The 24,819-nt window shown below is 51.4% G+C and overlaps 1 protein-coding gene across 1 annotated transcript in view; it reads left to right on the top strand.

Annotated features, from left to right (window-relative positions):
- CFAP74 (cilia and flagella associated protein 74) overlaps window positions 1–24,819 on the top strand; it is a 97,959-nt gene that overhangs the window by 27,892 nt on the left and 45,248 nt on the right. Inside the window, exons 3-17 of the mRNA XM_043924398.1 lie at window positions 7,508–7,583; window positions 9,381–9,465; window positions 9,574–9,714; window positions 9,964–10,062; window positions 11,010–11,114; window positions 14,292–14,465; window positions 15,000–15,110; window positions 15,425–15,527; window positions 15,856–16,013; window positions 16,911–17,112; window positions 17,760–17,840; window positions 18,086–18,241; window positions 19,579–19,752; window positions 20,078–20,196; window positions 22,568–22,634. Of these exons, the coding sequence (XP_043780333.1) occupies window positions 7,535–7,583; window positions 9,381–9,465; window positions 9,574–9,714; window positions 9,964–10,062; window positions 11,010–11,114; window positions 14,292–14,465; window positions 15,000–15,110; window positions 15,425–15,527; window positions 15,856–16,013; window positions 16,911–17,112; window positions 17,760–17,840; window positions 18,086–18,241; window positions 19,579–19,752; window positions 20,078–20,196; window positions 22,568–22,634 (1,824 nt within the window). The 5' untranslated portion in view covers window positions 7,508–7,534. The remainder of the gene's footprint in view (window positions 1–7,507; window positions 7,584–9,380; window positions 9,466–9,573; window positions 9,715–9,963; window positions 10,063–11,009; window positions 11,115–14,291; window positions 14,466–14,999; window positions 15,111–15,424; window positions 15,528–15,855; window positions 16,014–16,910; window positions 17,113–17,759; window positions 17,841–18,085; window positions 18,242–19,578; window positions 19,753–20,077; window positions 20,197–22,567; window positions 22,635–24,819) is intronic.

Genomic DNA, 24,819 nt, shown 5'->3' on the forward strand with positions numbered 1-24,819 from the left:
CATCCTGGAGTGTGACTTCAACTGGACCTTAGGAAGCTTTACTATGAACAAAGCTGGTGGAGGTGATGGAATTCCAGCTGAGTTATTTAAAATCCTAAAAGATGATTTTGTTAAAATGCTGCACTCATTTTAACTGACAGCTGACACAAATGTCAGCTAATTGGGAAAACTCAGCAGTGGTCACAGGTCTGAAAAAGTTTTTTCATTCCAATCCCAAAGAAGAGCAATGCCAAAAAATATTCAGACTACCATACAACTGCACTGATTTCACATGCTAACAAGGTAATGCTCAAAATCCATCAAGCTAGGCCTCAGCAGTATATGAACTGAGAACTTCCAGATATACAAACTGGGCTTAGAAAAGACAGAGAAGTCAGAGATCAAACTGACTGACTGATCAAATTACCAACATTTGTTGGATTATAGAGAAAGCAAGGGAATTCCAGAAAGATATCTACATCTGCTTCATTGACTACACTAAAGCCTTTGACTGTGTTGTTTTGTTCAGTCGCTAAGTCACGTCCAACTCTGCAACCCCATGGACTATAGCACACCAAGCTTCCCTATCCTTCACTATCTCCCAGAGTTTGCTCAAATTCATGTCCATTGAGTCAGTGATGCTACTTAACCATCTCATCCTCTGCTGCCCCCTTCTCCTTTTGCCTTCAATCTTGCCCAGCATCTGCGTCTTTTCCAGTGAGTCAGCTCCTTCACACAGATGGCTAAAGTATTGGAGCTTCAGTTTCAGCATCAGTCCTTCTAATGAGTATTCACATTTATTGATTTGTGGATACTGAAACATCCTTGCATCCCTGGGATAAATCCCACTTGATCGTGGTGTGTGGTCCTTTTAACATATTCTTGGATTCAGTTTGCTGGTGTTTTGTTGAGGATATTTGCATCTATATTCATCAATGATACTGACCCATAATTTTTTGTGTATAATATCTTTGTCTGGTTTTAGTATTAGGGTGATGCTGGCCTCATAGATGAGTTCAGAAGCATTCCTTCCTCTGCATTTTTTTTGGAATAGTTTGAGAAGGATAAGTGTTAACTCTTCTCTTTAATGTTTGGTAGCATTCACCTGTGAAGCCATCTGCTCCTGGAGTTTTGTTTGTTGGCAGTATTTTTTTAAATAGCTTTTTGTGGAAATCTCTTATGGTGCTTTGTATGTCTATGATGCCAGTTGTAACATTTTTTATTTTTTTTATTTTACAATTTTTAGAATTATTTATTTACTTATTTATTTTTGGCTGCATCAGGTCTTAGTTGCAGTGCACAGGCTCTTCATGGTGGCACACAGGCTTCTGCCTAGTTGCGGTGCATGGGATCCTGCATGTGGGCTCTATAGTTGGGGTGCTCAGGCTTAGTTGCCCAGCAGTATGTGGGATCTTAGTTCCCTGACAGAGATTGAACCCACATTCCTTGCGTTGAAAGTCAGATTCTTAACCACTGGTCCACCAGGGAAGTCCCCTAATTTTTATGTTGAAGTATAGTTTATTTACTGTGTTGTGTTAGTTTCAGGTTGTAAAGCAAAGTGATTCAGATATGCGTATATCCATTCTTTTTCAGATTCTTTTCCCATATAATTTTTTACAGAATATTGAGTATAGTTCCCGGTGCTATATAGTAGATCCTTGTTAATTGTCTATTTTACATATATTATTGTGTGTATGTTAATTCCAAACTCCTACTTTATCTCTTCCTGCCATGTATCCCATTTGGTAACCATAAGTTTGTTTTCAAAGTCTGTGAGTCTGTTGCTATTTTGTAAATAATTTCATTTGTATTGTGTTTTTTTAGATGCCACATATAAGTGAGATCATATAATATTCATCTTTTTCTGACTTACTTCACTTAGAATGGATGTCTCTAGGTCCATGTCACTGCAAATGGCATTATTTCATTCTTTTTTTAAAGGCTGAGTAATATTCCATCATATTCTTTTTCCATTCATCTGTCACTGGACCATTAAGTTGCGTCTATGTCTTGGCTATTGTATATAGTGCTGCTATGAACACTGGGATGTATGTATCTTCAAATTATGGTTTTCTCTAGATAGATGCCCACCAGTGGGATTGCTGGATCACATGGTAGTCCTATTTTCAGTTTTTATGGAACTTCCATACTATTCTTCATAGTGACTGTACCAATTTACATTTCCACCAACAGTGCAGGAGGGTTCCCTTTTCTCCACACCCTCTCTAGCATTTATCATTCGTATGCTTTTTGATGATGGCCATTCTTACAGTGTGCGGTGATACCTCATATAGTTTTTGATTTTCATTTCTTTAATAATCAGTGATGTTGAGCATCTTTTCATGTGTTTGTTGGCCATCTGTATTTCTTCTTTGGGGAAATGTCTATTTAGGTCTGCCCATTTTTTTATTGGGTTTGTTTGTGGGGTTGTGTGTGTGTGTGTGTTGTTTTGGCCATGCTGCAAGCGTGCAGGATCTTATTTCCCTGACCAAGTGACCAGGGATTGAACCCGTGCCCCCTACAGTGGAAGCACAGTGTCCTAACCATTGGACTGGCAGGGCACTCCGCAATTGTTTGTTTTTTATATTGTGCTTCATGAGCTGTTTGTACATTTTGGAGATGAATTCCTTGGTTGCTTCATTTGCAAATATTTTCTCCCATTCTCTGAGCTATCTTTTCTTTTTGTTTATTGTTTCCTTTTCTGTGCTGTGCAAAAGCTTTAAAGTTCAGTTAAGTCCTATTTGTTTATTTTTGTTTTTATTTTCATTACTCTAGGAGGTGGTTCAAAAAAGATGTTGCAATTTGTGTCAAAGAGTATTCTGCCTGTATTTTCCTCTAAGAGTTTTATAGTATCCAGTCTTATATTTAGGTCTTTAATCCATTTTTAATTTATTTGTGTGTGTGGTATGAGAGTTCTAATTTCATTATTTTGCATGTAACTGTTCAGTTTTTCCAGAACCACTTATTGAAGAGACTGTCTTTTCTCCATTGTATATTCTTACCTCCTTTGTTGTAGATTCAGTTCAGTTCAGTTCAGTTGCTCAGTCATGTCCAACTCTTTGTGACCCCATGAATCGCAGCACGCCAGGCCTCCCTGTCCATCACCAACTCCCGAAGTTTACCCAAACTCATATCCACCGAGTCGGTGATGCCATCCAGTCATCTCATCCTCTGTCGACCCCTTCTCCTCCTGCCCCCAACCCCTCCCAGCATCAGGGTCTTTCCAAATGAGTGAACTCTTTGCATGCGGTGGCCAAAGTATTGGAGTTTCAGCTTCAGCATCAGTCCTTCCAATGAACACCCAGGACTGATCTCCTTTAGGATGGACTGGTTGGATCTCCTTGCAGTCCAAGGGACTCTCAACAGTCTTCTCCATGGAGAAGGAAATGGCAACCCACTCCAGTATTTTTGCCTGGAAAATTCCATGGACAGAGGAGCCTGGTGGGCTTCCATGGGGTTGCAGAGTCAGACACGTGTGTGTGAACACACACACACCACGCCCCCACCCCCGTCTACTTTTATTCCTGATCAGACTGTTAGCCTCTGCAGGGACTACTTTTGGAACCTCATCCTCAGGTTCCTCAGGTCTGCCTTGGAGGTGTTGCTGGTGCCCGCTTGGGAACCCGGATGCCTCTGCTTTGCAGTGCTCTCCTGGCAGGGCACAGGGAAGCAGCAGGTGGCCATGCACTCGGTTTGCTCCTGGACTGGCTCCCATGTGATTACTATGTCTTCTCCATGTCACCTTCAGTGTGGAAGCCTCCTCAGCCCTTCCTCTAAGCTGAGGTTCACCTCTCTGAAAGAGGAGCTTGGGCATTGCTGAACTATGTTGATCTCTGCAAAAGCTAGATGCATTTTCTCCTGAGGTCTGTGGTAGTCAGCTCCCAAATGAAGCTTATTTAATAAAGGAATTAGTTCCAGTTGAAAAAAAAAGTCTTCTCCAAAAAAAAAAACGTCTTCTCCAAAAAAAAAAAAGTCTTCTCCAACACCACAGTTCAAAAGCATCAATTCTTCAGCGCTCAGCTTTCTTCACAGTCCAATTCTTACATCCATACATGACCACTGGAAAAACCATAGCCTTGACTAGACGGAGCTTTGTTGGCAAAGTAATGTCTCTGCTTTTTAATATGCTATCTAGGTTGGTCATAACTTTCCTTCCAAGGAGTAAGCATCTTTTAATTTCATGGCTGCAATCACCATCATTAACCATAAATGTGTGAGTTTATTTCTGGGCTTTCTATTCTGTTGCATTGACTTGTATTTCTGGTTGTAACTTCTTTTTAAATTCTGATTTCTAGATTTGAGCCCTCTCTGTTTTTCTCTTGATGAGTTGGCCTCAAGATTTATCAATTCTGTTTATCTTTTCAGAGAACCAGCTCAGTTTCATTGATATTTTTTATTCAAGTCTCTACTTCATTTATTTCTGTTCTGATCTTCATGATTTCTTTCCTTCTGCTAAATGGGTTTTGCTTGTTCTTTCTCTAATTGCTTCAGGTGTGTGTTTAGGCTGTTTATTTGAGGTTTCTCTTGTTTCCCAAGGTAAGCCTGTATGTCTATAAACTTACATCCTATCACTGCTTTTGCTGCATCCCACAGATTTTGGATTTTGTTGGTTTGTTTTCATTTGTCCCTAGAAGAAATTTTTTATTTCTTCTTTGATTTCTTCAGTGATCCATTTGTTGTTTAGTAGTGTATTGTTTAGCCTCCTCGTGTTTGTGTTTCCTGTGGTTTTTTCCTTGTAGTTGATTTTTAGTCACATAGTTGTGTGGTCAGAAAGGATGCCTGCTATGATTTAAATTTTCTTAGATTTGTTGAGACTTGATATGTGGCCTATCCTGTGATCTGCCCTAGAGACTGTTTCTTGTACACTTGAAATTATTTGCTATTTTTGGATGGAATGTTTTATATAGATCTATTAAGTTCATTTGGTCTAATGTGTCATTTAAGGTCAGTGTTTTCTTATTGATTTTCTGTCTGGACGACCTGTCCATTAATGTAAGTGGGGCGTTAAAGTCCCCCCTTACATTAACTATTATTGTGTTACTATCAGTTTCTCCTTTTGTGTTTGTTGCTATTAATACTTGCTTTATGTCTTTAGGGGCTCCTATATTGGGTGCATATTTGTTTACAATTGTTAATCTTCTTGGTTTGATCCTTCGATCATTATGTAGGGTCCTTCTTTGTTTCTTATAACAGTCTTTGTTTTAAGGTCTACTTTGTCTGATATAACTATTGATAACCCAGCTTTCTTTTCTTTTTTTTTTTTTTTTGGGACCCCTCCCCCAGCGCGCCCGGGCGCAAAGTCCCTGATAACCCAGCTTTCTTTTCATTTCCATTTTGCATGGAATACTTTCTCCCATCATGTCTTTCAGTCTGTATGTGTCTCTAGATCTGAAGTGAGTCTCTTGTGAAGTGAAAGTCTCTCAGTTGTGTCCAACTCTTTGTGGCCCCATGGACTCTAGCCTGCCAGGCTCCTCTGTCCATGGAATTCTCCAGGCAAGAATACTTGAGTGAGTAGCCATTCCCTTCTCCTGGGGATCTTCCCAACCCGGGGATCAAACCCAGGTCTCCCTGCATTGCAGGTGGATTCTTTACCATCTGAGCCACCATGGTAGCCCAAGAATACTGGAGTGGGTAGCCTATCCCTTCTTTAGGGAATCTTCCCATCCCAGGAATTGAACCAGGGTCTCCTGCACTGCAGGTGGCTTCTTTACCAGCTGAGTTACCAGGGAAGCTCTTTACTGGAGTGGCTTGCCATACCCTCCTCCAGGGATCTTCCCAACCCAGACAGTCCCAACTCAGGGATCGAACCCAGGTCTCTCTCATTGCAGGCAGCTTCCTTACCATCTGAGCCACTAGGGAAGCCCATAAATACTGGAGTGGGTAGCCAGTCCCTTATCCAGGGCCTCTTTCCGACCTAGGAATTGAACTGGAGGCTCCTGCATTGCAGGCAGATTCTTTACCAGCTGAGCTATGAGGCAGCATATATGTGGGCCCATTCAGTCACTCTGTGTCTTTTAATTAGGGCATTTAGTCCATTTGCATTTAAAGTAGTTACTGATAGGTATGTACTTCTTACTATTTAGTTAGTTGTTTGAGGGCTGTGTTTTTAGTTCTATTTTGTTCTTTTCTTCTTTTGTTCTCCTCTCTTATGATTTGATGACTGTCTTTAGTGTTTTCTCTGGATTCCTTTCTCTTTTGTATGTATGTATCTATTACAGATTTTTAGTTTGTGGTTACCATGAGACTCATATATAGCAGTGTGTATATGTGTGTGTTAGTTGCCCAGTTGTGTCTGACTCTTTGCAACTCCATGGACTGTAGCACACCAGGCTCCTCTGTTCATGAAATTCTCCAGGCAAGAATACTAAGTGGGTAGCCATTCTCTTCTCCAGGGGATCTTTCTGACTCAGGGATTGAACCTCAGTCTCCTGTATCACAGGCAGATTCTTTACCACCTGAGCCACTAAGGAGGCCCAGATGTGTGTGTGTGTGTGTGTGTGTGTGTATACATGCCCCTGGTGGGTGGGGCTGAAGCGTCCCAAACTGATGTTGGCCTGCAGGTGAGTGGGACCAGATCCTGGGGTGGCTGGCTGAGGTGTCTTGGAGCTGATGTTGGCCTGCAGGTGGGCAAGCTGGGTCCTGACATGGCATGGCATAGGGCTGTGGTAGTTCTGGTCTGGCATCTGCCCATTGGAGGGCAGGGCTGGGGCCCAGGGCTTCCAGAATTGGTGTCAAGCCAATGGTGGGCCTGGCAGCAGGGCCTGGGGGTCCTGGAGTAGTTGTGTCAGCTCACTGGTGTGCGGGCCGGGTCTTGGCACTGATAAGCCGGAGGGAGGATTGTGACGTGGCACTCGCTGCCCTGTGTCCAAATGTTGGAGCCAGCTCCCCAAGAACAGCTGCTGGCAGCGTCCCTGTTCCCAGGGTGAGCTGCCCGCACCTCCGGCCTCTCCAGGAGGTTTCCTGAGGTCAGCAGTGGGTCTGGCCCAGGCTCCTGTCAGTTTCCTGTTTCTGCTTGGGGCCCCGAGTGTGTGGGACTTTGTGCAAGTCCTCTAAGAGCAGGGTTGCTATTCCCACAGCCCTCTGCCTCTCCCAAAGGGAAGTCCATGCTGACCTTCAAAGCCAGATGTCCAGGGGCCTGTCTTCCTGGTGCCGACCCCCAGGATGGGGAGCCTGACATGGGGCTTGGACCCCATTCCTTGGGGAGAACCTCTGCAATTATGATGGTCCTTCAATTTGGGGTTCCCCCCAGGCGTGGGTCTTGATGCACCACAACTTTGCCCCCACCCCACCCATTGAGGGTCCTCCTTTACGTCTTTGATTGTAGACTGTCTTTCCTGCTGATCTAATCCTTACATGTCTGTAATATTCTAGGTGTGAGACCTTCCTCAGATCTGTGTACTGCAGATAATTTCTCATATTCTATGGCCTCTCTTCATCTTCTTAATGTCTTTTTAGAAGAGAAATGGTTAATTCTTTGAAATCCAGTTTTTTTTTCAATGTTTTTTAAATCCATCTCTGTACTTGGTAGACTTTTTGCAGCTGATTTTGCCCCAGGATGGAAGAAGACGAGAAGCTTTTGGATGACAAGCCGCTCGTGGAAGACGGTAATTAAAAAGGGTCCCCTCACAAAGAACATACATGTCACAGCACAGAAGGCACAGGGTGGGCTTGATAGGGGCCTTTTAATTCCCTTTTTTTCACAGAAACTACATTTTTTTAAGCTCACATTTTTCTCGAAAAGGCAGCCTATAGTATTCTGTCTTTAATTGGAGGAAGGGTCCGTGTGGCTGAGACCATGAACGTGGCGACTGTGGTTTCCTGCGCCTCTGTCGAGGAATCCGGTGCCATGTTTACTCCAGTCCTTTGAATGTGATCTGTTCTTGTTTTATTTTCCTGGAACCTTTTGGATAAAAAAAAAAAAAGTCCTGTGATCTGCAGTTCCTCTAAGATGTGCTTTGGTTTGGGCTAGTGCTAGACACCAGCAGGATAGCTTTACAGGGACACTGATGTCCCTGCCCCCCTAGGACCCACCTCCATGCCTGAGAGCCCCTGCCCCTATGCTGTGCTGCCTTCTCCCTCCTACTGCCCCCATCTCATGACTGTAGATTCATGCCTTTCAGAACTTCTTTTCAGTCATTTTTGCTGAACTTTAGTGAAGGACTGGAGATAAGCCGTGTTTTGCTGGAAATTGGCAGTGATTCTCAAAGGCAATAATTCTCACACTTTTTTGTCAGCAAACTCCATTATATTTCTAAAAAATTACTGAAGACCCAAAGAACTCTGGTTTACATCAGTTATACCTTTCAATGTTTACTGCATTAAGAACTAAAGCTAAAAGAAAATTTATTTACTCACTTAAAATAGCAGTAATGAACCTGCTGGGTGTAACATGCAGAGCCTGGCCTAAGAGCAGATGTCTGCCTCTCACTAGTCTGGTGTGGTGTCCTGTGTCATATGGCCTCTGGAAAACTCTGAAAGGTTGTTGCTGAGCTGTGAAAGACGCCAGGATTCTTGGCCTCCGGAGGAGAGGGATTTAACCTGGGCCCAGTGACAAGGCTTGATCGCTCAGAGCTTTTGTGTAATACCATTTTATTAAAGTATAAAAGAGATAGACAAAGCTTCTGACATAGACATCAGAAGGGAGCAGAAAGAGTGCCCCCCCTTGCTAGTTTTAACAAGCTGTTTTATGTCTGTTAGAAAGGTATTAATCAGATAAGAGAGACACACCTCAAGGCTGAGGGAGTTTCACCAGGCCCCTCTCCCACAACACGCATTTTTGAGATAGGACAGCCCGAGGTGTATCCTCCCCCCAGTCATAAAACAACTAATATGAATACTGGTTTGTTGAGCTATTATCAGCCCAAGGTTTGAGAAAAGAAAAAAGTTAGTCTTAGGTGGAACCATTTTGAAGAAAGGCAAATTCCAAAGCAAATACATAGTTTCATTAACATAGTTTAAGAAAAACATTTATGTAAGAAAAACTCATTGGTTAGCTCAAGGTTTGAGAAAAGTTAAGTTCAAGTGGAACGAGGTGTCATCATGGCCACACAGAATTTTAAGAGAAACCTCCTTTTAATTTTGCACAGAGAAGGAAAAAAAATCTGATACTTGTAGTTTGTTTCCTCCTGCTGCTTAAGGGAGAGATAAAAAATGTCTCACACTTGCAGTGTATTTCCTCTGTTTGGAGACCACTGTTACCCTGTCAACTTCACGCCACACTCACCAAGCTCAGGGTGGAAGAGACACGTAGTGTCTTGCTATTGTTATGAAAATAGCTTTGACGTGTCGACCCCTAGAAAGGGTTCCCCGGGCCACGTTTTGAGAACTGCTGCACCTGTCAGGATTTATCCAGGAGCCTCAGGCTTGAGGGTCTCATCTGCTTTCTCCTGCTTGCCGTCTAGACACAGAGGAGCTGGAGGACCCGGAGGTTGTGCTGGACTATGTCCCAAGGGAGGCTGAGCAGAAGGCCGGCCTGGGAAGCTCCTGGTAACTGACCCGGGTGAGGACAGGGTGAGGGGACCTCTGTGTTCTGGACAGTACGGTGGGGGGACATGGCCCCCACACAAGGGTGGCAGGTGTCCTTTCCGCGTGAAGTCCAGGAATAGAGCAGAGCAAGGACAAGCAGAAGCTGAGGTTGACGGCCCAGGAAAAAATGCAGGCCTCCCGGATGTGCAGGGACTTGAGACACCTGGACCAGCTGCATGAAGAGAAGGACCTTTTCATCCAGAAGACAAGGTGAGTGGGCCAGTTGGTCCCCTGCCCCGGGCTGTGCGGGTGCCCTGGCCGTGGGGGTTCTCTGCCCTCCACTCCTATCTGACCAGCCGTGACACTGCCGTGTGGATGACATGAAACTTCACTCCTGAATGTGTGAGATGGAGGAGGAGAGGCTGTGTCAGCCGCCCCGGGCCTGTCCCACTCAAGGAGAGGGAGACTGAGGCCTGGGGTACGCGGGACCACTCACCCTGGTTCTGGCTCAACTTCCAGAGGGGAGCTACGTGCCTGTCGAAGGAGGATGGAACTCCTGGTCAAGCAGCAGGAGAGCGTGGCTGCCGAGATGGCTGCGGAGAGGGCAGCCAACAACATGTAGGTCAGAGGTTGGAGGTGGGGCCTTGGGGCCAGTGTGTGAGCAAGGAGCTGTGTCCACCCAATTGTTACCCGCATCTAGTGCCCACTGCACCTGGGTGGCAAGGGAATGGACCCATCTCCTGCCCTTGTGGGAATCTGACAGCAGCAGCAGACACCAGGAGGCAGGTGGCCACGACCCAGAAGGGCGGTCACTTTGATACAGGTGTCCAGGGGGCCCTCCCTGAGAAGCCGACCCACAGGCTGGGACCTGAGTGATAGAAATAGCAGCCACACGGCCCTGGAGCAGGAACACCAGGATGGGCTAGGTAGGGGTGGGGAGGAGCATCCAGCACAGGGCCCCAGATGGCACCAGGTCACGGGCCTACAGACCAGAGCCATCTGGTCAGTGTCACTCAAGGCCATTCTCATAGAGATGACCCCACCCACTTCTGCCCTTAGAGGGGGTATTTAGGGGCAGGGGTGGTGTGTCTGTGTGTCCTATGCCATCCCCACCCACCCCATTCATCAGAGCATAACTGGGCTCAGATGACTGGGGGTCAGAGGGACTTGAAGTAGAAATTTCAAGGGGATTTCTTGAAGCGAGCCCCCACCAAGGGGGGCTTGGCCAAGGGGGTCTCTTGGTGGCTTTTGTCCTCGAGATGCTTCTGGTTGGCAAGTGAGTATGCTCAGTCCTTCCTGGGCCAAAAGCAGGCTGTGCCTGCTGCTCTGAGAATCTGGCAACCAGGAGCCAGCTCCCCATCCTTGTTAGAGAGGCCAGCGGAGCCAGTAAAGGCAGCGTGGTCAGATCAGTGAGGGTAGGCCCAGTAGAAGCCTGCCTTCGGCCACGTTTCTGCCCACCCCGCTGACCACTCATCTCCTGCAAGTGAAAAAATCAGGTGAAGGCATGGCTGGCTGGGGGCTGGCAACCCCAAGGCCCTGACTGCCGCCGTCCCTGGGGTCCCCAGGGCAGCCATGGGACGCCTGGAGGCAGCGTTGCAGCGCCTGTGCTCGGAGCTGGAGAACGAGCGGGACCTGCAGGCGCGGATGACGGCGGTGCTACAGCAGAACGAGTGAGTCCAGGCCAGCTGGGGCTGGTGGTGGGGCCTTGAGACAGAGAACCACACTTGGCACTTGACTTTCAAGCTGCCTAAAAATGGAAGGGTAGTCAAGACTTCCCTTTTTGTTCAGTGTTTTTCACTTTCTCCACGTTTGTTTGAGTTCTTAGGAACCATGAAATCAGCTTCTTCTGATTTTTTTTTCTGCTCTTTGTGCCACCATGGAACAACCAAAATGATTTTTAAATCTTTACGCCTTTTCTACAAGCATCCCCCCAGACCCCACCCCCTAGAGAGATGCTCCACCAGGAGCTTGTCCTGGCAGCCCCGCTGTGCGCCACCCAGCACCTGGGCTGTTCCTCCCCTGCCTGGGACACCCCTGGCAGCTCTGCCTTTGTCCACTGTATCGTCCATTTCATTTTTTAAAGCTTCTAACTTTTGAAAGAATTTCAAGTTTACAGAAGACTTGCAGAAACAGCACGAAGAATCCCCAGTGTCCCCCTTCCCCCCATTATCTGGTGACACTTTACAGCAAGAGGGTCCCCCCTGGGGTGGTTACAGAGGGTCGTCCTGCTTCCAGTACGAAAGACCTTCTGACCTCAATATTTCTGAAGATTCCGCCCCCGGAAGGGCCCCTCAGGTTGCCTTTGTGTGATGTCGCCTCAGGACGGCAGCCTAGGATCCCCCACCTGGTGCCCCCCAGCAAGAGTCCTGATGGCCACTGTTCCCTTTTCTGCAGGGGTAGATTTCAGTCCCTTGATGGAGATGCGGTCTGCAGGGTTCCTTCTGCACAGCCACGCTTTTCCTGTGGGAACTTGCTGGAACTTGTGGTGCACTATGTGAACCTGGACAGCACCTCCCCGCCCCTCTCACGCTCCCGTTTTGCATTTACTGATGTTTCTCGCTTGAATCGGTTATGATGATGGCTGCCAAAGGGCGATTTTCATTCTTATTTTTTTTGTGTGGCGTGTGGCACCTTAGTTCCCTGACCACCTGTGGTGGGAGCAGAATCCTCACCACTGGACCGCCAGGGAGGTCCCTGCGAGCAGTGTTCTAATTCTGTGAGTCTTTCTAAATGTGCGAGTTCTATCCTGCTGTATAGAGCAATGCTGTCTTCATGTCTTTCTGTGTCAGTGCAGACTCTCCAACTTCTTTTCTGCTCAGTGACTTGTTCCTGCTCCGTCTTCATTCATTTCGATGCTCTCATCATACGCAGTTTGGCCAGTGGTACCTCTTTCAAGCTGGCTCCTTGTCGTTCTTCCAGCACTTTCTGGGGGTAATAACAAGTTCTAGGCTTGCTTGTTTATTGTTTCCCAGCCCTGGACCTGCCAGGTGTGCCCAGAACCTGGTGTCTTGCGGAGAGAATGGTGTTTAGGGATCCAGGGTGGGTACCAGGGGGACCCACTGCTCCAGGCTGTCTTTCAGACAGAACTGGGAAGCACATGTTCTTCTGTGTGTCTGCTGAAACAGTTCATGCCTGGAAGTCCAGCTCCAACAAAACCAGAGGCTCACCGTCGTCTCCTGTCTGACCTGTCCTGTCTCTTCTCTGACCTTCAGAGGCTCACCGTCGTCTCCCGTCTCACCTGTCCTGTCTCTTCTTTGACCTTCAGAGGCTCACCCTCATCTCCCGCCTGACCTGTCCTGTCTCTTCTCTGACCTTCAGAGGCTCACCCTCGTCTCCCGCCTGACCTGTCCTGTCTCTTCTCTGACCTTCAGAGGCTCACCCTCGTCTCCCGTCTGACCTGTCCTGTCTCTTCTCTGACCTTCAGAGGCTCACCCTCGTCTCCTGTCTGACCTGTCCTGTCTCTTCTCTGACCTTCAGAGGCTTACCCTCGTCTCCCGTCTGACCTGTTCTCTCTTCTCTGACCTTCAGAGGCTCACCCTCGTCTCCTGTCTGATCTGTCCTGTCTCTTCTCTGACCTTCAGAAACTTGCCGCTCATCTTCCTCTGTGTTTTCACTCATTTCTCCTCCCACCAAGTGCTAGTCTGATGACCATGCCCAGCTGCCTGCTCCTCAGGCCCTGACCCAGGGAGCCCAGCTGCCTGCCCCTCCTCATGTGGGCGTGGCCAATGCCCACATACTTTCTTACTAATCAGCTAAGGTCTAATTTACATGCAAGAAAACGCACATCAGATGTCCCCTCAGATGTCCCCTCGTGCGTCCCATCCATTAGCAGCACCGGCCTGCCTTGCGCCCACTCCTCCTCCCTACACAGCAGCCACAAGGCACCTCCTTCATGGCTGCAGAGTCCACTGCCGTTTGCGTCACGGCTAAGCGGGGCCGCCCAGGCCTCTCCTGGCTCCTGTTGGAAGCCCACCCAGTTCCATGACCTAGTCAGTGTCACCCTTGGACAGCATAGTGGTCCCTCTGTCCTCTGGTGCAGTCATCAGCTTCAGCTTCCAGCTCCACGGCCTCATTGCTGGTTCTTCCTCGGACATTGCTCCGTGGGCACCAAGCCTTCATAAATAGACCTGTCCACTGCTTGGTGCTTCCCTAAGCCAGCCACCACCTCTGGGTCAGTGTATCCAAGCCTGTGCCCATGGCAGCCACACCAGGGGTGTCACGTGCTGACCCCTGGCAGCCCTGTCCCGGGCCTGTGGCTAACCAGAAGTCACCCTTGAACCTGTACTCAGGGGGATGTGCCTTCAGGGCCCTGGGTGTTGCTGCTGGAGTCTGTGTGCCCACAATCAAGGGCACCTCAGGCCACAGGGATGTCGACGAGCCCCTCAATTCACAGTGTCAGCTGAGCGTGGGCAGGCCACAGAGCAAGTGTCAGCTGTCCCCAAGGCCGTCCTCCGGGGGTGCGCATGTGCCACTCCATCTGGAGTGCCGCGCCTGACCTTGGGGGTTGGGAGCTCAGACAGAGTCACTCACTGTCCCCGAGCACCTGCTAAGTGCCAGACCCTGATAGCACTTAGGGGTTGATCCCAGCACTTAGGTGTCGTCAGTGAGTAAAACCCCAGAACACCCTGCTGCGAGGAGCCTGTATCATGGGGGGGGGTGGGGCATGGTAAGAGGCAGGTAAGAGGGTGGGCGCTATGTGGTGGGGCCTCTGCTCCCCTGCACCCAGAGAGCAGGAGGGGCCCAGGTGTCATCGGTCAGATGCAGTGCCACATCCCTGGAGTGGCCACAGCTCAGAGGGGCAGCCCAGTCTCCCACCCCTGGCTGACGTGAACACCCCCGCCTGCCAGGAGCGCCCTGTGGCAGATCGAGGTCCAGGAAGGGCAGCTGGAGGACGCCCGCAAGTCAGCCCAGGAGGAGGCTGCAGCCGCCAGGAGAGGCCTTCAGGAGCGGGCAGCCAAGCAGCTGCACCGGGAGATGGGGGCCTCGAGGAAGGCAGAGCGGAACCGGCTGCTGCGGGCCCGGTGGGTCCAGGCCTGGGGTCCTGCCTGCCCCCTCCCCTGCCTGCCCGCCCGGGCCCACCTTCCCAGCCCCGGCCAGAGTGGCTGGAGCTATGCTCACTCCCTGACCTGACAGTGGCTTCCTCCTGGACACCCAGCCATTTTCTCCTCTCTGGCCACTCCTTCAGCCCATCCTCCCTGAGGCCTGACACTGCCCACTCCCCAGGGGCAGCCCCTTCTGAGCACAGAGCAGGAGGACAAGGTGTGCCGCAGGCCAGGGGGCCTGACCTCCCACCCCAGGGGGGGTCCCTGTTCCCCATCCCACCTTCACAGGTTTCCTCCAGCTTCCACTCTACCTGTCACCGGATCTCCTGCTTCTGTGGAATCTAAGCCCGTGGACACCTGCGGGGTCCCCATATCCCTGCCCCCGCCAGGCACAGTGCAGGGTCCTCCCTCATGCATTTGGCCTTAGTCCCCTCCGGGTCTGTACAGCACGTGTTCCTGTCCCCTCTTCTCCACAGCACATGTTCTCATCCTTCCCACCCCCTGCCCCTGCAGGAGATGCGTGCACCTGCAGAAGGAGCTTGGACTCCGGCAGCAGAAGCTGGTGGAGGAGGCCCAGAAGAACCACCGGAAGGCCCTGAGGTTCCTGAAGGCCTCATTGGGGAAGTACGTCTTTCCTTCTCCCCAGTCTCCTTGTGTCCGCCTCACCCCCGCCAAGGGCAAGCCTGAGAAAGTGGGTCACTGGCTTTTATGTTGAAATTCTCTTGATTTTATCATTGAACCCTCACGTCATTGTGTGTTTTCAGTTTTGAGCTGACAGCTGCTGTTTTCAGACAAGGACTGGTCTAGAGAAATTGATCTCACCATTTTCTCGCGGCTCATGTGCAGCCCAGCTCTCTTTCCCGCTTGCACTTGGCTGTTTCCTTGGGGCTTCTCCCAGCCTTGAGGCTGCTCAAGTGCTGACCAGGCCCTCCCTTCAGGATCCGCGAGCAGGAGCAGAAGGAGGAGCTGGAGACCCGAGAGCACATGCGCAGGCGCATGGACGCAGTGCTGGCCCTGAAGAACAGTATCTCTGCCAACCGGGTAGGAGCCCTTCCGGGATCCAGGCGGGACTGCGTGCACCCACCTGCCCTTGGACAGCCTCTCAGGCTCAGCATGCCGTGTGCTGGGGTCCCAGGCCTTCCTGGGGAAAGTGGGGCCTGGGGGTCAATTAGGCCAGGGATGTGAGAAGGGATCTGCAAGGGAAGCCCTGGAGGATTTTCAGGAGAGGCAACTGGGGGTGCAGGAGGAGCGGTGGTGACATCCTCACCACCTGTGTCTCTAGTACAGTGTAAGGTCACCCACCCCATAAATTCCAGTGTGCCCGCATACACCTGCAGACGCCGGAGCCTCCATGTTCTCCTTTACCAAGGAAACGCTCCGGAAATTTCAAGCGTGGGGCCAGGCCAAGACAGAGCTGGCAGAACAGAAGGCCCAGGCTGAGAAGAAGGCGATCCTGGCCCAAGGTGGGGATGCCTTCAAGCACCTGTGCCATCAGCGCAGGCGCCAGGAGTTGGAGGCCCAGAACCGGTGAGCATGCTGGGGGCACCCCAGGACAGCGGGGGCACTTCTGCCACAACCAGTGAGGCTGCCTCTCGCCCTGCATCTCCCCTCCACCCCCACCCCATGCGAGGTACCTCTCCTGGGCCTCAGAGCACAGCCTCTCCTGACTCTGCCACCTGGCATGCCCCCACGACGAGTGGCTCACTCCTTTGTCTCTGCACACCCCAGCCCCCACCGGCCCTCTCCTCCCTCCTGGAAGGCAAGGGTAACCTGGGCTCACGTTTTGGTCTCAGGTGCTCAGTGATGCCTCAGTCCATGCTGCACTCCATCATCCCCCAGAATCCCTGGACCTTCAAGGTCCCCATTCACAGGTCCCCAGGCTGCGCCTGCTCTGAGAGAAAAGGGTCCTCTGGAGGGCTTCCCAAGATGCTAGAGCAAGTTCGCAGCTCTCCCACCTCAGCCCAGCGTTGCACAGTAGGCTCTGTGTCTCCTCTTCCTGCTGGAGGCTCTTCCCTTACCCCCGCTTCCTAGCCCCACCCGTTGTGGTCACTGTTAGCATCTGCCCACCTGTGACCTCCTGGTCCTGCTGCTAGGAGTGTTCCCTAGTCATACCATTGCCCCGCCTGCAGGAGTCCCGGGGTCGGGGAGCAGCTCCTCAGCATCTGAGGCTCTCAGTCCTGACACGTGGGAGGGACAAGTGAGGAGCAGCACCCTCCCACCCAAGGCTGCCCTGGTCTGAGCCTCAGCTGGGCCCCAGCAGCCTGGGGACTAGGAGAGCGGGGACACAAGAGCCCAAGGTTGGTGCCCCGGGTCTCTGGCCCGGCCACCCTTGGGCCTCCTCATCTGCTCCCCTGGAGCCCAGTGGGCCCAGCCTCTCGGGTCGGGGGTGTGTCTGGCTCTCGGCCCAGACAGCATTCCCTGCAGCGCCTTCGAGGAGGAGCAGAAGCGCAGGAAACAGGAGATTGTGAGTCGGCTCTTGAAGGAGGAGGCTGTGGAGGACCGGAGGAGGCCACGGCCCGAGCCCCCCAGACCCACAGGCCAGCGGAGCCTGAGGGACCAGACCTGGAGCTATGTGGCCACCTTCTGCGATGGGCAGAGCACAGAGGCCCCACCCTGCTGTCCCCTGGTGAGCGGATGCCCTGGCAGCACAGGACCATGCCTGCCAACCAAGATCAGCACCACGGAGAGCGCCCTGGCCCCAGGACCTTTCCTCCCCGGTGCTTGCATCTGATGCCCCACCCCCACCACCAGGGATATGGATGGCCTCGAGGCTCCTTCCCAAGGCAGGCAGGGTGGCAGACTCCCCTGGTAACAGCGCAGGTACAGGCAGGCAGCCCCCGGTCTCTGGTGCCTCACCCACCTGGGAGGCAGACCCCACAGCCATGCGTACCCTAAACAGGATCGTCTCTCGCCGCCTTACATGTGCACCGTGTCGGTGACCTGCTTAACTGTGCCTGAAGATGTGGGACAGGGATCTCGGGGCCCTCTCCTGAGCCCGGGTGGCTCTTCCACTTCTGCCCTGTGCACCCCCAACCTGAAGGCCCAGCTCACTGGCTCCAACAAGGGTGCTGCCGGCTGAGCCCCCAGGCTTCATTTCGTGTTGCTCCCCCCCCCCCACCGAGGTCTCCACTCTTCTCAGTGCCCCTCTCTGCCCTGCCGTCCTGGGCAGCGCCCACCTGCACCTCCTGCTGCCTCCTCCCTGTTGTCTCACACCTGCCAACCACCCAGAGTGCTCCTGCTCTTCTCCATGGGGGGCCTTTCTCTCACCTGCAGCAACCTCAACCTCCACCTTCATCCCTATTCCAGCCTGATGTCCCTGGACAGAGGCCAGGTCCAGCCCAAGAGCAGATAAAGGTCTGTGAAGGGGATTCTGGCACATATGTGGGCCCTGGAGAAAGGCTTTCATGATTTGTAGACACTTGTACTTTAAATGGAAGTGACAAATGATGTGTGCTCTGGTCTCCAATGTAGAGTGGGGCCTGGGGTCCCGGGGTGGTCCTTCCCATCTGTGTGTGAGGGGCCTGGGGTCCTGGGGGTCCTCCTCCCATCAGCGTGTTCTCTTTTCTAGAATGAGCCCTGTCTTTCTCCCCCAACTCCAGGAGAACAGGCCCAGATCCTACCAGTCCTCTCCACTGCTGACGGCCATCTCCAGTGAGTCTGTCCAGGGGGACGGGAGCAGCCTCGGCGGGGAGGAGGACACACTGGCTTGGCCGGAGATCCCTGGGCTCTGGAAGGAGGACTACAAGCCTTTCCAGGTAGCTCCTCGGACACAGACACAGCCCCATCTCCCCTACCCACCCTGATCCTGTCCTGGTGACTGCTGGGGCCTCGCTCATGGATGCTGCTCCGTGGCTCCTCCTGACTGCCTCCCTCCCCCATAGCACACAGGCCGGCAGGGGCCGCACACAGTAGGTGCAGGCTGGGGCTCGGGGTGGGGGAGTGAGCCCTGATTCCTGCACTTACCACTGGGAAACCTGTGGCTGGAAGGCCTGCTCACACTTCCTTTGACAGCCTTCTGTCCAGGGCAGTGGTCATCCCAGCAGGCATAGCTCCATGAGCCATGAAATTGGCAAGTGTCCAGTGCACGCAGCAGGATGCTGGCCCCAGCTCTGTTTCTGGCCACCCGGGAGGGCATTGGCCTTATCTGTGGGCAAACTCATTCCCATCATTCTGAGGGCCACGCCATTTGGTTCTGCTGGTTCTGAGGAGGCCTGGCTGACTGGGCCGGAGCTAGGCACTATCCCACTCAGACTTGGCCACTGCACAGGGGTCACCGGTCAGCAGGCCAGCTTCCATCCCGGAGTGAGAAGGCAGGAGGGTACCAGTCCCTGGGTCAGCCCCGGCACCAGAGCCAGGCCCCCAGAAGCTCCCTCTCTAAATCACTGAGACTGTCAAGGCCGCACCTTTGTGCCACTTGACAAAATGTTGCTTCCTGTAGAAATTTTCAAAAACTTTTTCTTGGCCTAATTTTAAAATGCTTTCGAACTGTAGTAGTGGAAATACTTTTGAGAGTCCCTTGGACTGCAAGATCAAACCAGTCAGTCCTAAAGGAAATCAACCCTGAATATTCATTGGAAGGACTGATGTTGAAATTCCAATATTTTGGCCAATTGTTGTGAAGAGCTGACTCATTGGAAAAGACCCTGATGCTAGGAAAGACTGAGGGCAGGAGGAGAAGGGGACGACAGAAGATGAGATACTTGGATGGCATCACTGACTCAATGAACATGAGTTTGAGCAAGCTCTGGAAGATGGTGAAGGACAGGGAAGCCTGGTGTGCTACACAGTCCATGGGGTCGCAAAGAGTGGGACACGACTGAGCAACTGAACAAGAACAAAAAACCTAGAAAACCCCCCTCTGCCATTATTTTCCAGAAATCCTCTAGGTCATGGATGGCTCTGCTCAGCCTCTTGTCCCCCACCCCCACCACCTTGCTGGTGCCCCACCTTGGATGTTGCATGCCCCCCTCCCCATGTGGCTCCCTCTCCGCCCCATGCGGCCTCAGTGACCCTGGCTGTTCATGTCCCTCACTCCCCAGCTGCCCTCAGGGAGGCCTGGCCAGGCTTTCCAGATGGCCCTGTCAATCCCCAGGTAGCCAAGGAGGACGTGGACCGGAAGCCGGTGGGCGGAACAAAGATGGACAAGGACATCCTGGCGCGGACGGTGCAACGGCTACGCAGTGGGCTGATCCACAAACAGGTGGCATCAGGGCGTGAGTTCAGAGGGTGCCCCTTCAACAGCAAGCCCAAGTTCATCCACTTCAAGGTGAGCCCAGGGTCCCAGTACGTGTCCTCACCTGGGACCGAGGGTGACAGGGTCCCATGGAAGGGCTCAGGCACCAGCCCAGGAAGGCACTGGTCCTAGGGAGGCTGGGACATCACAACTTCCCAGTCCCCCTGGAGGAGCCAGGCACCACCCAACCCTTTGCTGGGGGACCCACACCCTCTGGTTCCCAGGCACCCCCCTCCTGCCCGAGGCGGAGGTCCTGGGAGAACAGGGAGATGTCCTGGCCTCCCAGGCATGGCTGTTAGGTGCCGAGAAGCAGCCACCAGAGAGCTTTGAGTATTAACTTTTCACTCGCTTTTCCTAGGACTTTGATGTCGGCAAAGTGTACAAGAAGAAGATCACGCTGATCAACGCCACCTACACGATTAACTACTGCAAGCTGGTGGGCGTGGAGGAGAGCCTGCGGGACTTCGTCCATGTGGAGTAGGCAGTGGGGCAGCTGTGGGCGGGGCCTTAGTCCCTGCAGCTGCTCCCAGAGCCTCTTTGTTTGAACCACACTTGGGGCCTGCGGGCATTTTCTGAAGTGTCTCCGCCCCCTTCCTCAGGCCAGCCTCCTTTTCCCTGATGAATGGCTTGACATTTCCTCCTCTGTGTTTTGAGGTCAGTGGCTCTGAGTGAGAGCTCTCTAGGGGGCCTCGTGCCTCCTCAAAGTAAAGAGAAAAGCCTTTTTATTTCAGGACTGTGTACTTGAACTCTGTTTAAATTTTCAGTCTGCTCCAGAGTTTCAGGTTTCTTCTCTTGAGACCCTGCTGATGCCTGAGTCGGATCCTCTTGTCTGTGATCCCTTTTGGTCCCTGGAATCCTCTCTTCCTTCCTATTTTGTTTTTCCTCATTTTCCTCATAACGACCGTTACTGTACCTCTCTGCACGGCCCTCTTCTCTTCTGCTCCTTAAGCATTTTGACTTCTTCGTTAAGGGTTTTTTCTCCTCCCCCTCCTGGCTTCTGCTGCTCCTCCTCGTCACCAGTGGGGAGGTCCCCCGGGCTCTAAGCACCCAGGTCTGCATGGCTCCTGCTGTGTGAGAGCTGCAGCCTCCGAGGCCCTGCCCGCTGCCCGCAGTGCCTCCTGGGGCTGTGCCACTGGCCGGGGCTCTGGTCAGTCTCCCCATTGGACTCGCTGTCCATTCTGTGCGGCTTGTGAGCCAGACGCAGGATCTTCGCTCCCTTTTCTGTCTTCCCTTGTTCCATGTTTATCACCAGTGCGTCCTCCACTGTCCAGGCATGCTGACAGCGGGGCTTTCCCGTGTGGCTAGTTCTCCCTGTGAATCTGTGGTTTCTGGAGGAGTGGGCGGGGGTGCATAGTCGGGTGGTCACCCTCCCCAGCCTGGATCAGGAACATTTAATGGGCAGGCAGCGTTTTCTCTCAACACCACGAGGATAGTCCTCTCTGTCTGCTGGCTTATGCTGTTGCTGTTGGAAGTCAGCTTTCTGGCCAGTCCCCTGCTTCATAGGTTATCCAGCCTCCTCTGATTACCGTGAGGTCGCTGGGCCCTTGGGGTTCAGCATGTCCACCACCATATCTACTGTGGATCGCTGTCTCCTAGAGCTGCTTAGAACTCCCTGTGCTTCCTGGTCAGGCTCTGCCAACAACTGTGGACATCTCTCCACTCTGGCCCTTCACACACTGTCCCCATCCATCCTCACGGACCGGCCCTCTGTGTGCTTGACTTGAAACCTGTCTGCTCTGCACCCCCACACTTCCTGACACCTGTATCACACTGCCTCCCCCCTCCCCTTCACCGTTATCTCTCTGAGCAAGTTTCTGGGGTCTGTCCCTTCATTCACTTTTTCTCTCTTTGATGGTATCTAATCGGCCATTGAAATTGCTAATTTAATTTCCAATTCCAGTTGCCATATTCCTCATTTCTGAAAGTCCCAAGCTCCCTTTCAGATGAGCTGATATTTCTGGTTCTTTTCTCCTGTCTGTAAAAGTCTCCTTTCAGTAATTCTACCGCCTGAGGTCCTGGGGTCTGGCCCTGCCCCTTGCCATGTCCCTGTCGGTTTGTGCGCAGCTTTCAAGTCTGGGTTTTGACCCACCCACTGGCAAGATGCCAGTCTGGGACTCTGTTAGTCTGACACCAGAACACTTCCCTCCCAACACGAGGAGCTCGGGTCTGCTTCTGCCTTGAGCCCCTGGGACGCTCAAGGGGCTCAAGCCAGCCAGAGACAGATTTTAATATTAAGTTTTTGCTTGTGTTTTCTAAGCAAAGTACAAGAGGTAAAATCCAAGCTTGTGAAAATGGACCTCATGTTTTGTGTTAGCAATTTTGTGGGGGGCTCCTTTTTTTCAGACAAATTCAAAGTCCTTCCAGAATCACTGGGAACATGGGGCTGTTTTCCTGATCCTTTTACTTGAAGTGAGATTCGGATGGCTCCAGTTGAATGCAGCGCCTTCAGTCCCAGCTCCCTGCCTGGCTCACACCCCCTCACCTTGAAACCAAAGTCCTAGACCCTTTGTTCCAGGCCTGGCTTCTGCCCCCAGGGAACCATGACTGCTGCTCACCCCACAGCATCTGCACCCTCTGGGACTGGCCCCTCCTTCCGTCCCCCCTTCCCTTTCCCCTCCCCCTCCCCTCCTTCCCTCCCTCCCTTCCCACAACTGACACTCAGATGTCCCTGAAGCTTCTCCTGTGGACTGAGCCCCAGGGAGGCAGCAGGGACTCAGGCCCTAGGACAGGGCAAGAAGGAGGTTCTTGACGGCCTGCCCTGGCACTGGCTATCTGGGACAGTGGCTTCAACCCAGCTGTTGTCTATGAAGGTAGGAGGCTCAGCCCTGCTCCATTGTTGTTCCTGCAGCTTTGACCCCCCAGGCCCGCTATCAGCTGGCATGTCCTGCGAAGTGCTTGTCACCTTCAAGCCCATGGTGAGTGTCAGTCCAAAAACCAAGCTGTGGAAAAAGGGATTTTGTACCATTTCGAGAGGGTGGTGGGTGGAATCGAGGTCTCCGCTGCCCCAGGCTCCACAGGATGTTGTGATGGAGGAAGGACGCGCTGCAATGCAGAGGGAGTGACGTGGCCTCCACTTGGCTAATTTCCAAAACATGCTGGAGACTCTTCCTCAGCTCAGACAGGGTGACACAGAGACCCTTCTGCATCCCTGGGCAGCAAGTGTGACCGCGGCTGCCCACGGGTCCAGTGGGATGGGCTGCAGGCCCCTCCCTTAGGCAGCAGTGGGGGGTGGGTTGTCCAGATAGCACGTGTCACACGGAAGCTGCAAATGTGTGGGTGGTCGGGGGTTTTATTTTTTAGATAAACAAAGATCTGGAAGGAAATGTCTCGTTTCTGGCTCAGACAGGCAGATTTTCTGTTCCACTGAAATGTTCAACAAAGAAATGCTCTGTGAGTTTGTGCTGAGCATTGGGGGTGTGGGGGGAGGGTGGATCTGAGGCTGCTGTCTGGGGAAGTGGGTACCCACGCCCATGTTGCAAACATTCAGAGAGTCTGCGTAGGGCAGCACCCAGCTTGTAGGACCCCCGGGTCAGAGGAGACCCTCGGACTCGTCTCAGGAGACCTGCTCCTCCCAGAAGCTCTGTGGTGTCACCTGATGGGTTTCTTTTGTAAACTATAGTCACCATGCAGCTCTCACATCCCCAGAGCTTGTAACTGGAGCTTGTGCCTTCTGATCCCTCTACCCATTCTACCACCCACACCCCCGCCTCTGGAACCACTTCTGGGTTTTTTTTTTTGGTATCTGTGAGCTCCATTTTTTTTTCAGATTCCACTGTAAGTGTAATCATACAGTACCCATCTTTTCTACCTGACTTATTTCACGTGCCATAATGCCATTCACATTGTCCCAAATGGCAAGGTTTCCTTTTTGTGGCTGAATAATATTCCATTTTATATGCATCACAATTTCATTTCTTTATCCATCCATCTGTCGATAGACACTTAGGTTGCTTTCACGTCTTGGCTTTTGTAAATAGTGCTACAGTGAATATGAGCATGCAGACAACTCTTCTGATGATACTGGTTTCATTCATTTGAATGAATACCCAGAACTGGGATCACTGAGTCATATTGTAATTCTGTTTTTAATTATTTGAGGAGTCTCCATACTGTTCTCCACAGTGGCTGCACCGATTTACATTCCTACCAGCAGTGCACAAGGTTCCTTTTTCTCCACATCCTTCCCAGCACTTATTACTTCTTTCTTTTTGATAATAGCTATTCTAATGGTATGGCTTCCCTGGTGGTTCAGTGGTAAAGAATCTGCCTGCTAATGCAGGACACATGGAGATGCAGGGTTGATCCCTGGGTAGGGAAGACCCCCTGGAGAAGGAAGTGGCAATCCACTGCAGTATTCTTGCCTGAGAAATCCCATGGACGGAGAAGCCTGGCAGGCTACAGTCCTTGGGGTTGCAAAGAGTCAGACACAACTCAGTGATTAAACAGCAACAACATTCTAACGGTACAAGACAACACGGAGCTGTGGTTTTGATTTGCATTTCCCTGATGATCAGTGATGCTTTCATGAGGACCTTTCATGTGCACGTTGGCCATTTGTATGTCTTGTTTGGAAAAATATCTATTCAATTCCTCTGCCTATTTTTAAATCATATTGGTTGGGTAGGTTTGTTTTTTTGCTATTCAGTTGTGTGAATTTTTTACATATTTTAGATATCAACCCCTTATCAATGTGATTTGTAATGATTTTCTCCCATTCCATGAGCTGCTTTTTCATTTTGTTTGTAATCTCCTTTGTTACATGGAATTGATATTTTCTTTTAATTAAGAAAATTTTCGTATTAAAGAAAAGCAGAAAGAATGCAGTGTGTATCCATATAATCACTTCCTGAATCCAGTCACTGTCAACATTTGCCATGGTCACTTCTTCTGTCTATCTCTCTGCTTACCTGGTCCACTTCAGAATGAATCAGCAATTTCCTAATGTTCAACAACCATCCTTATAAAACATCAGCATCTCTTGGAGAATGAAATGGCAACCCACTCCAGTATTCTTGCCTGGAGAATCCCATGGACAGAGGAGCCTGGCAGGCTGTAGTCCATGGGGTCGCAAGGGTCGGACACGACTGAGCGACTAAACCA

The sequence above is a fragment of the Cervus elaphus genome, chromosome 14, assembly GCF_910594005.1.
Source record: "Cervus elaphus chromosome 14, mCerEla1.1, whole genome shotgun sequence".
NCBI classification, from domain to species: domain Eukaryota; kingdom Metazoa; phylum Chordata; class Mammalia; order Artiodactyla; family Cervidae; genus Cervus; species Cervus elaphus.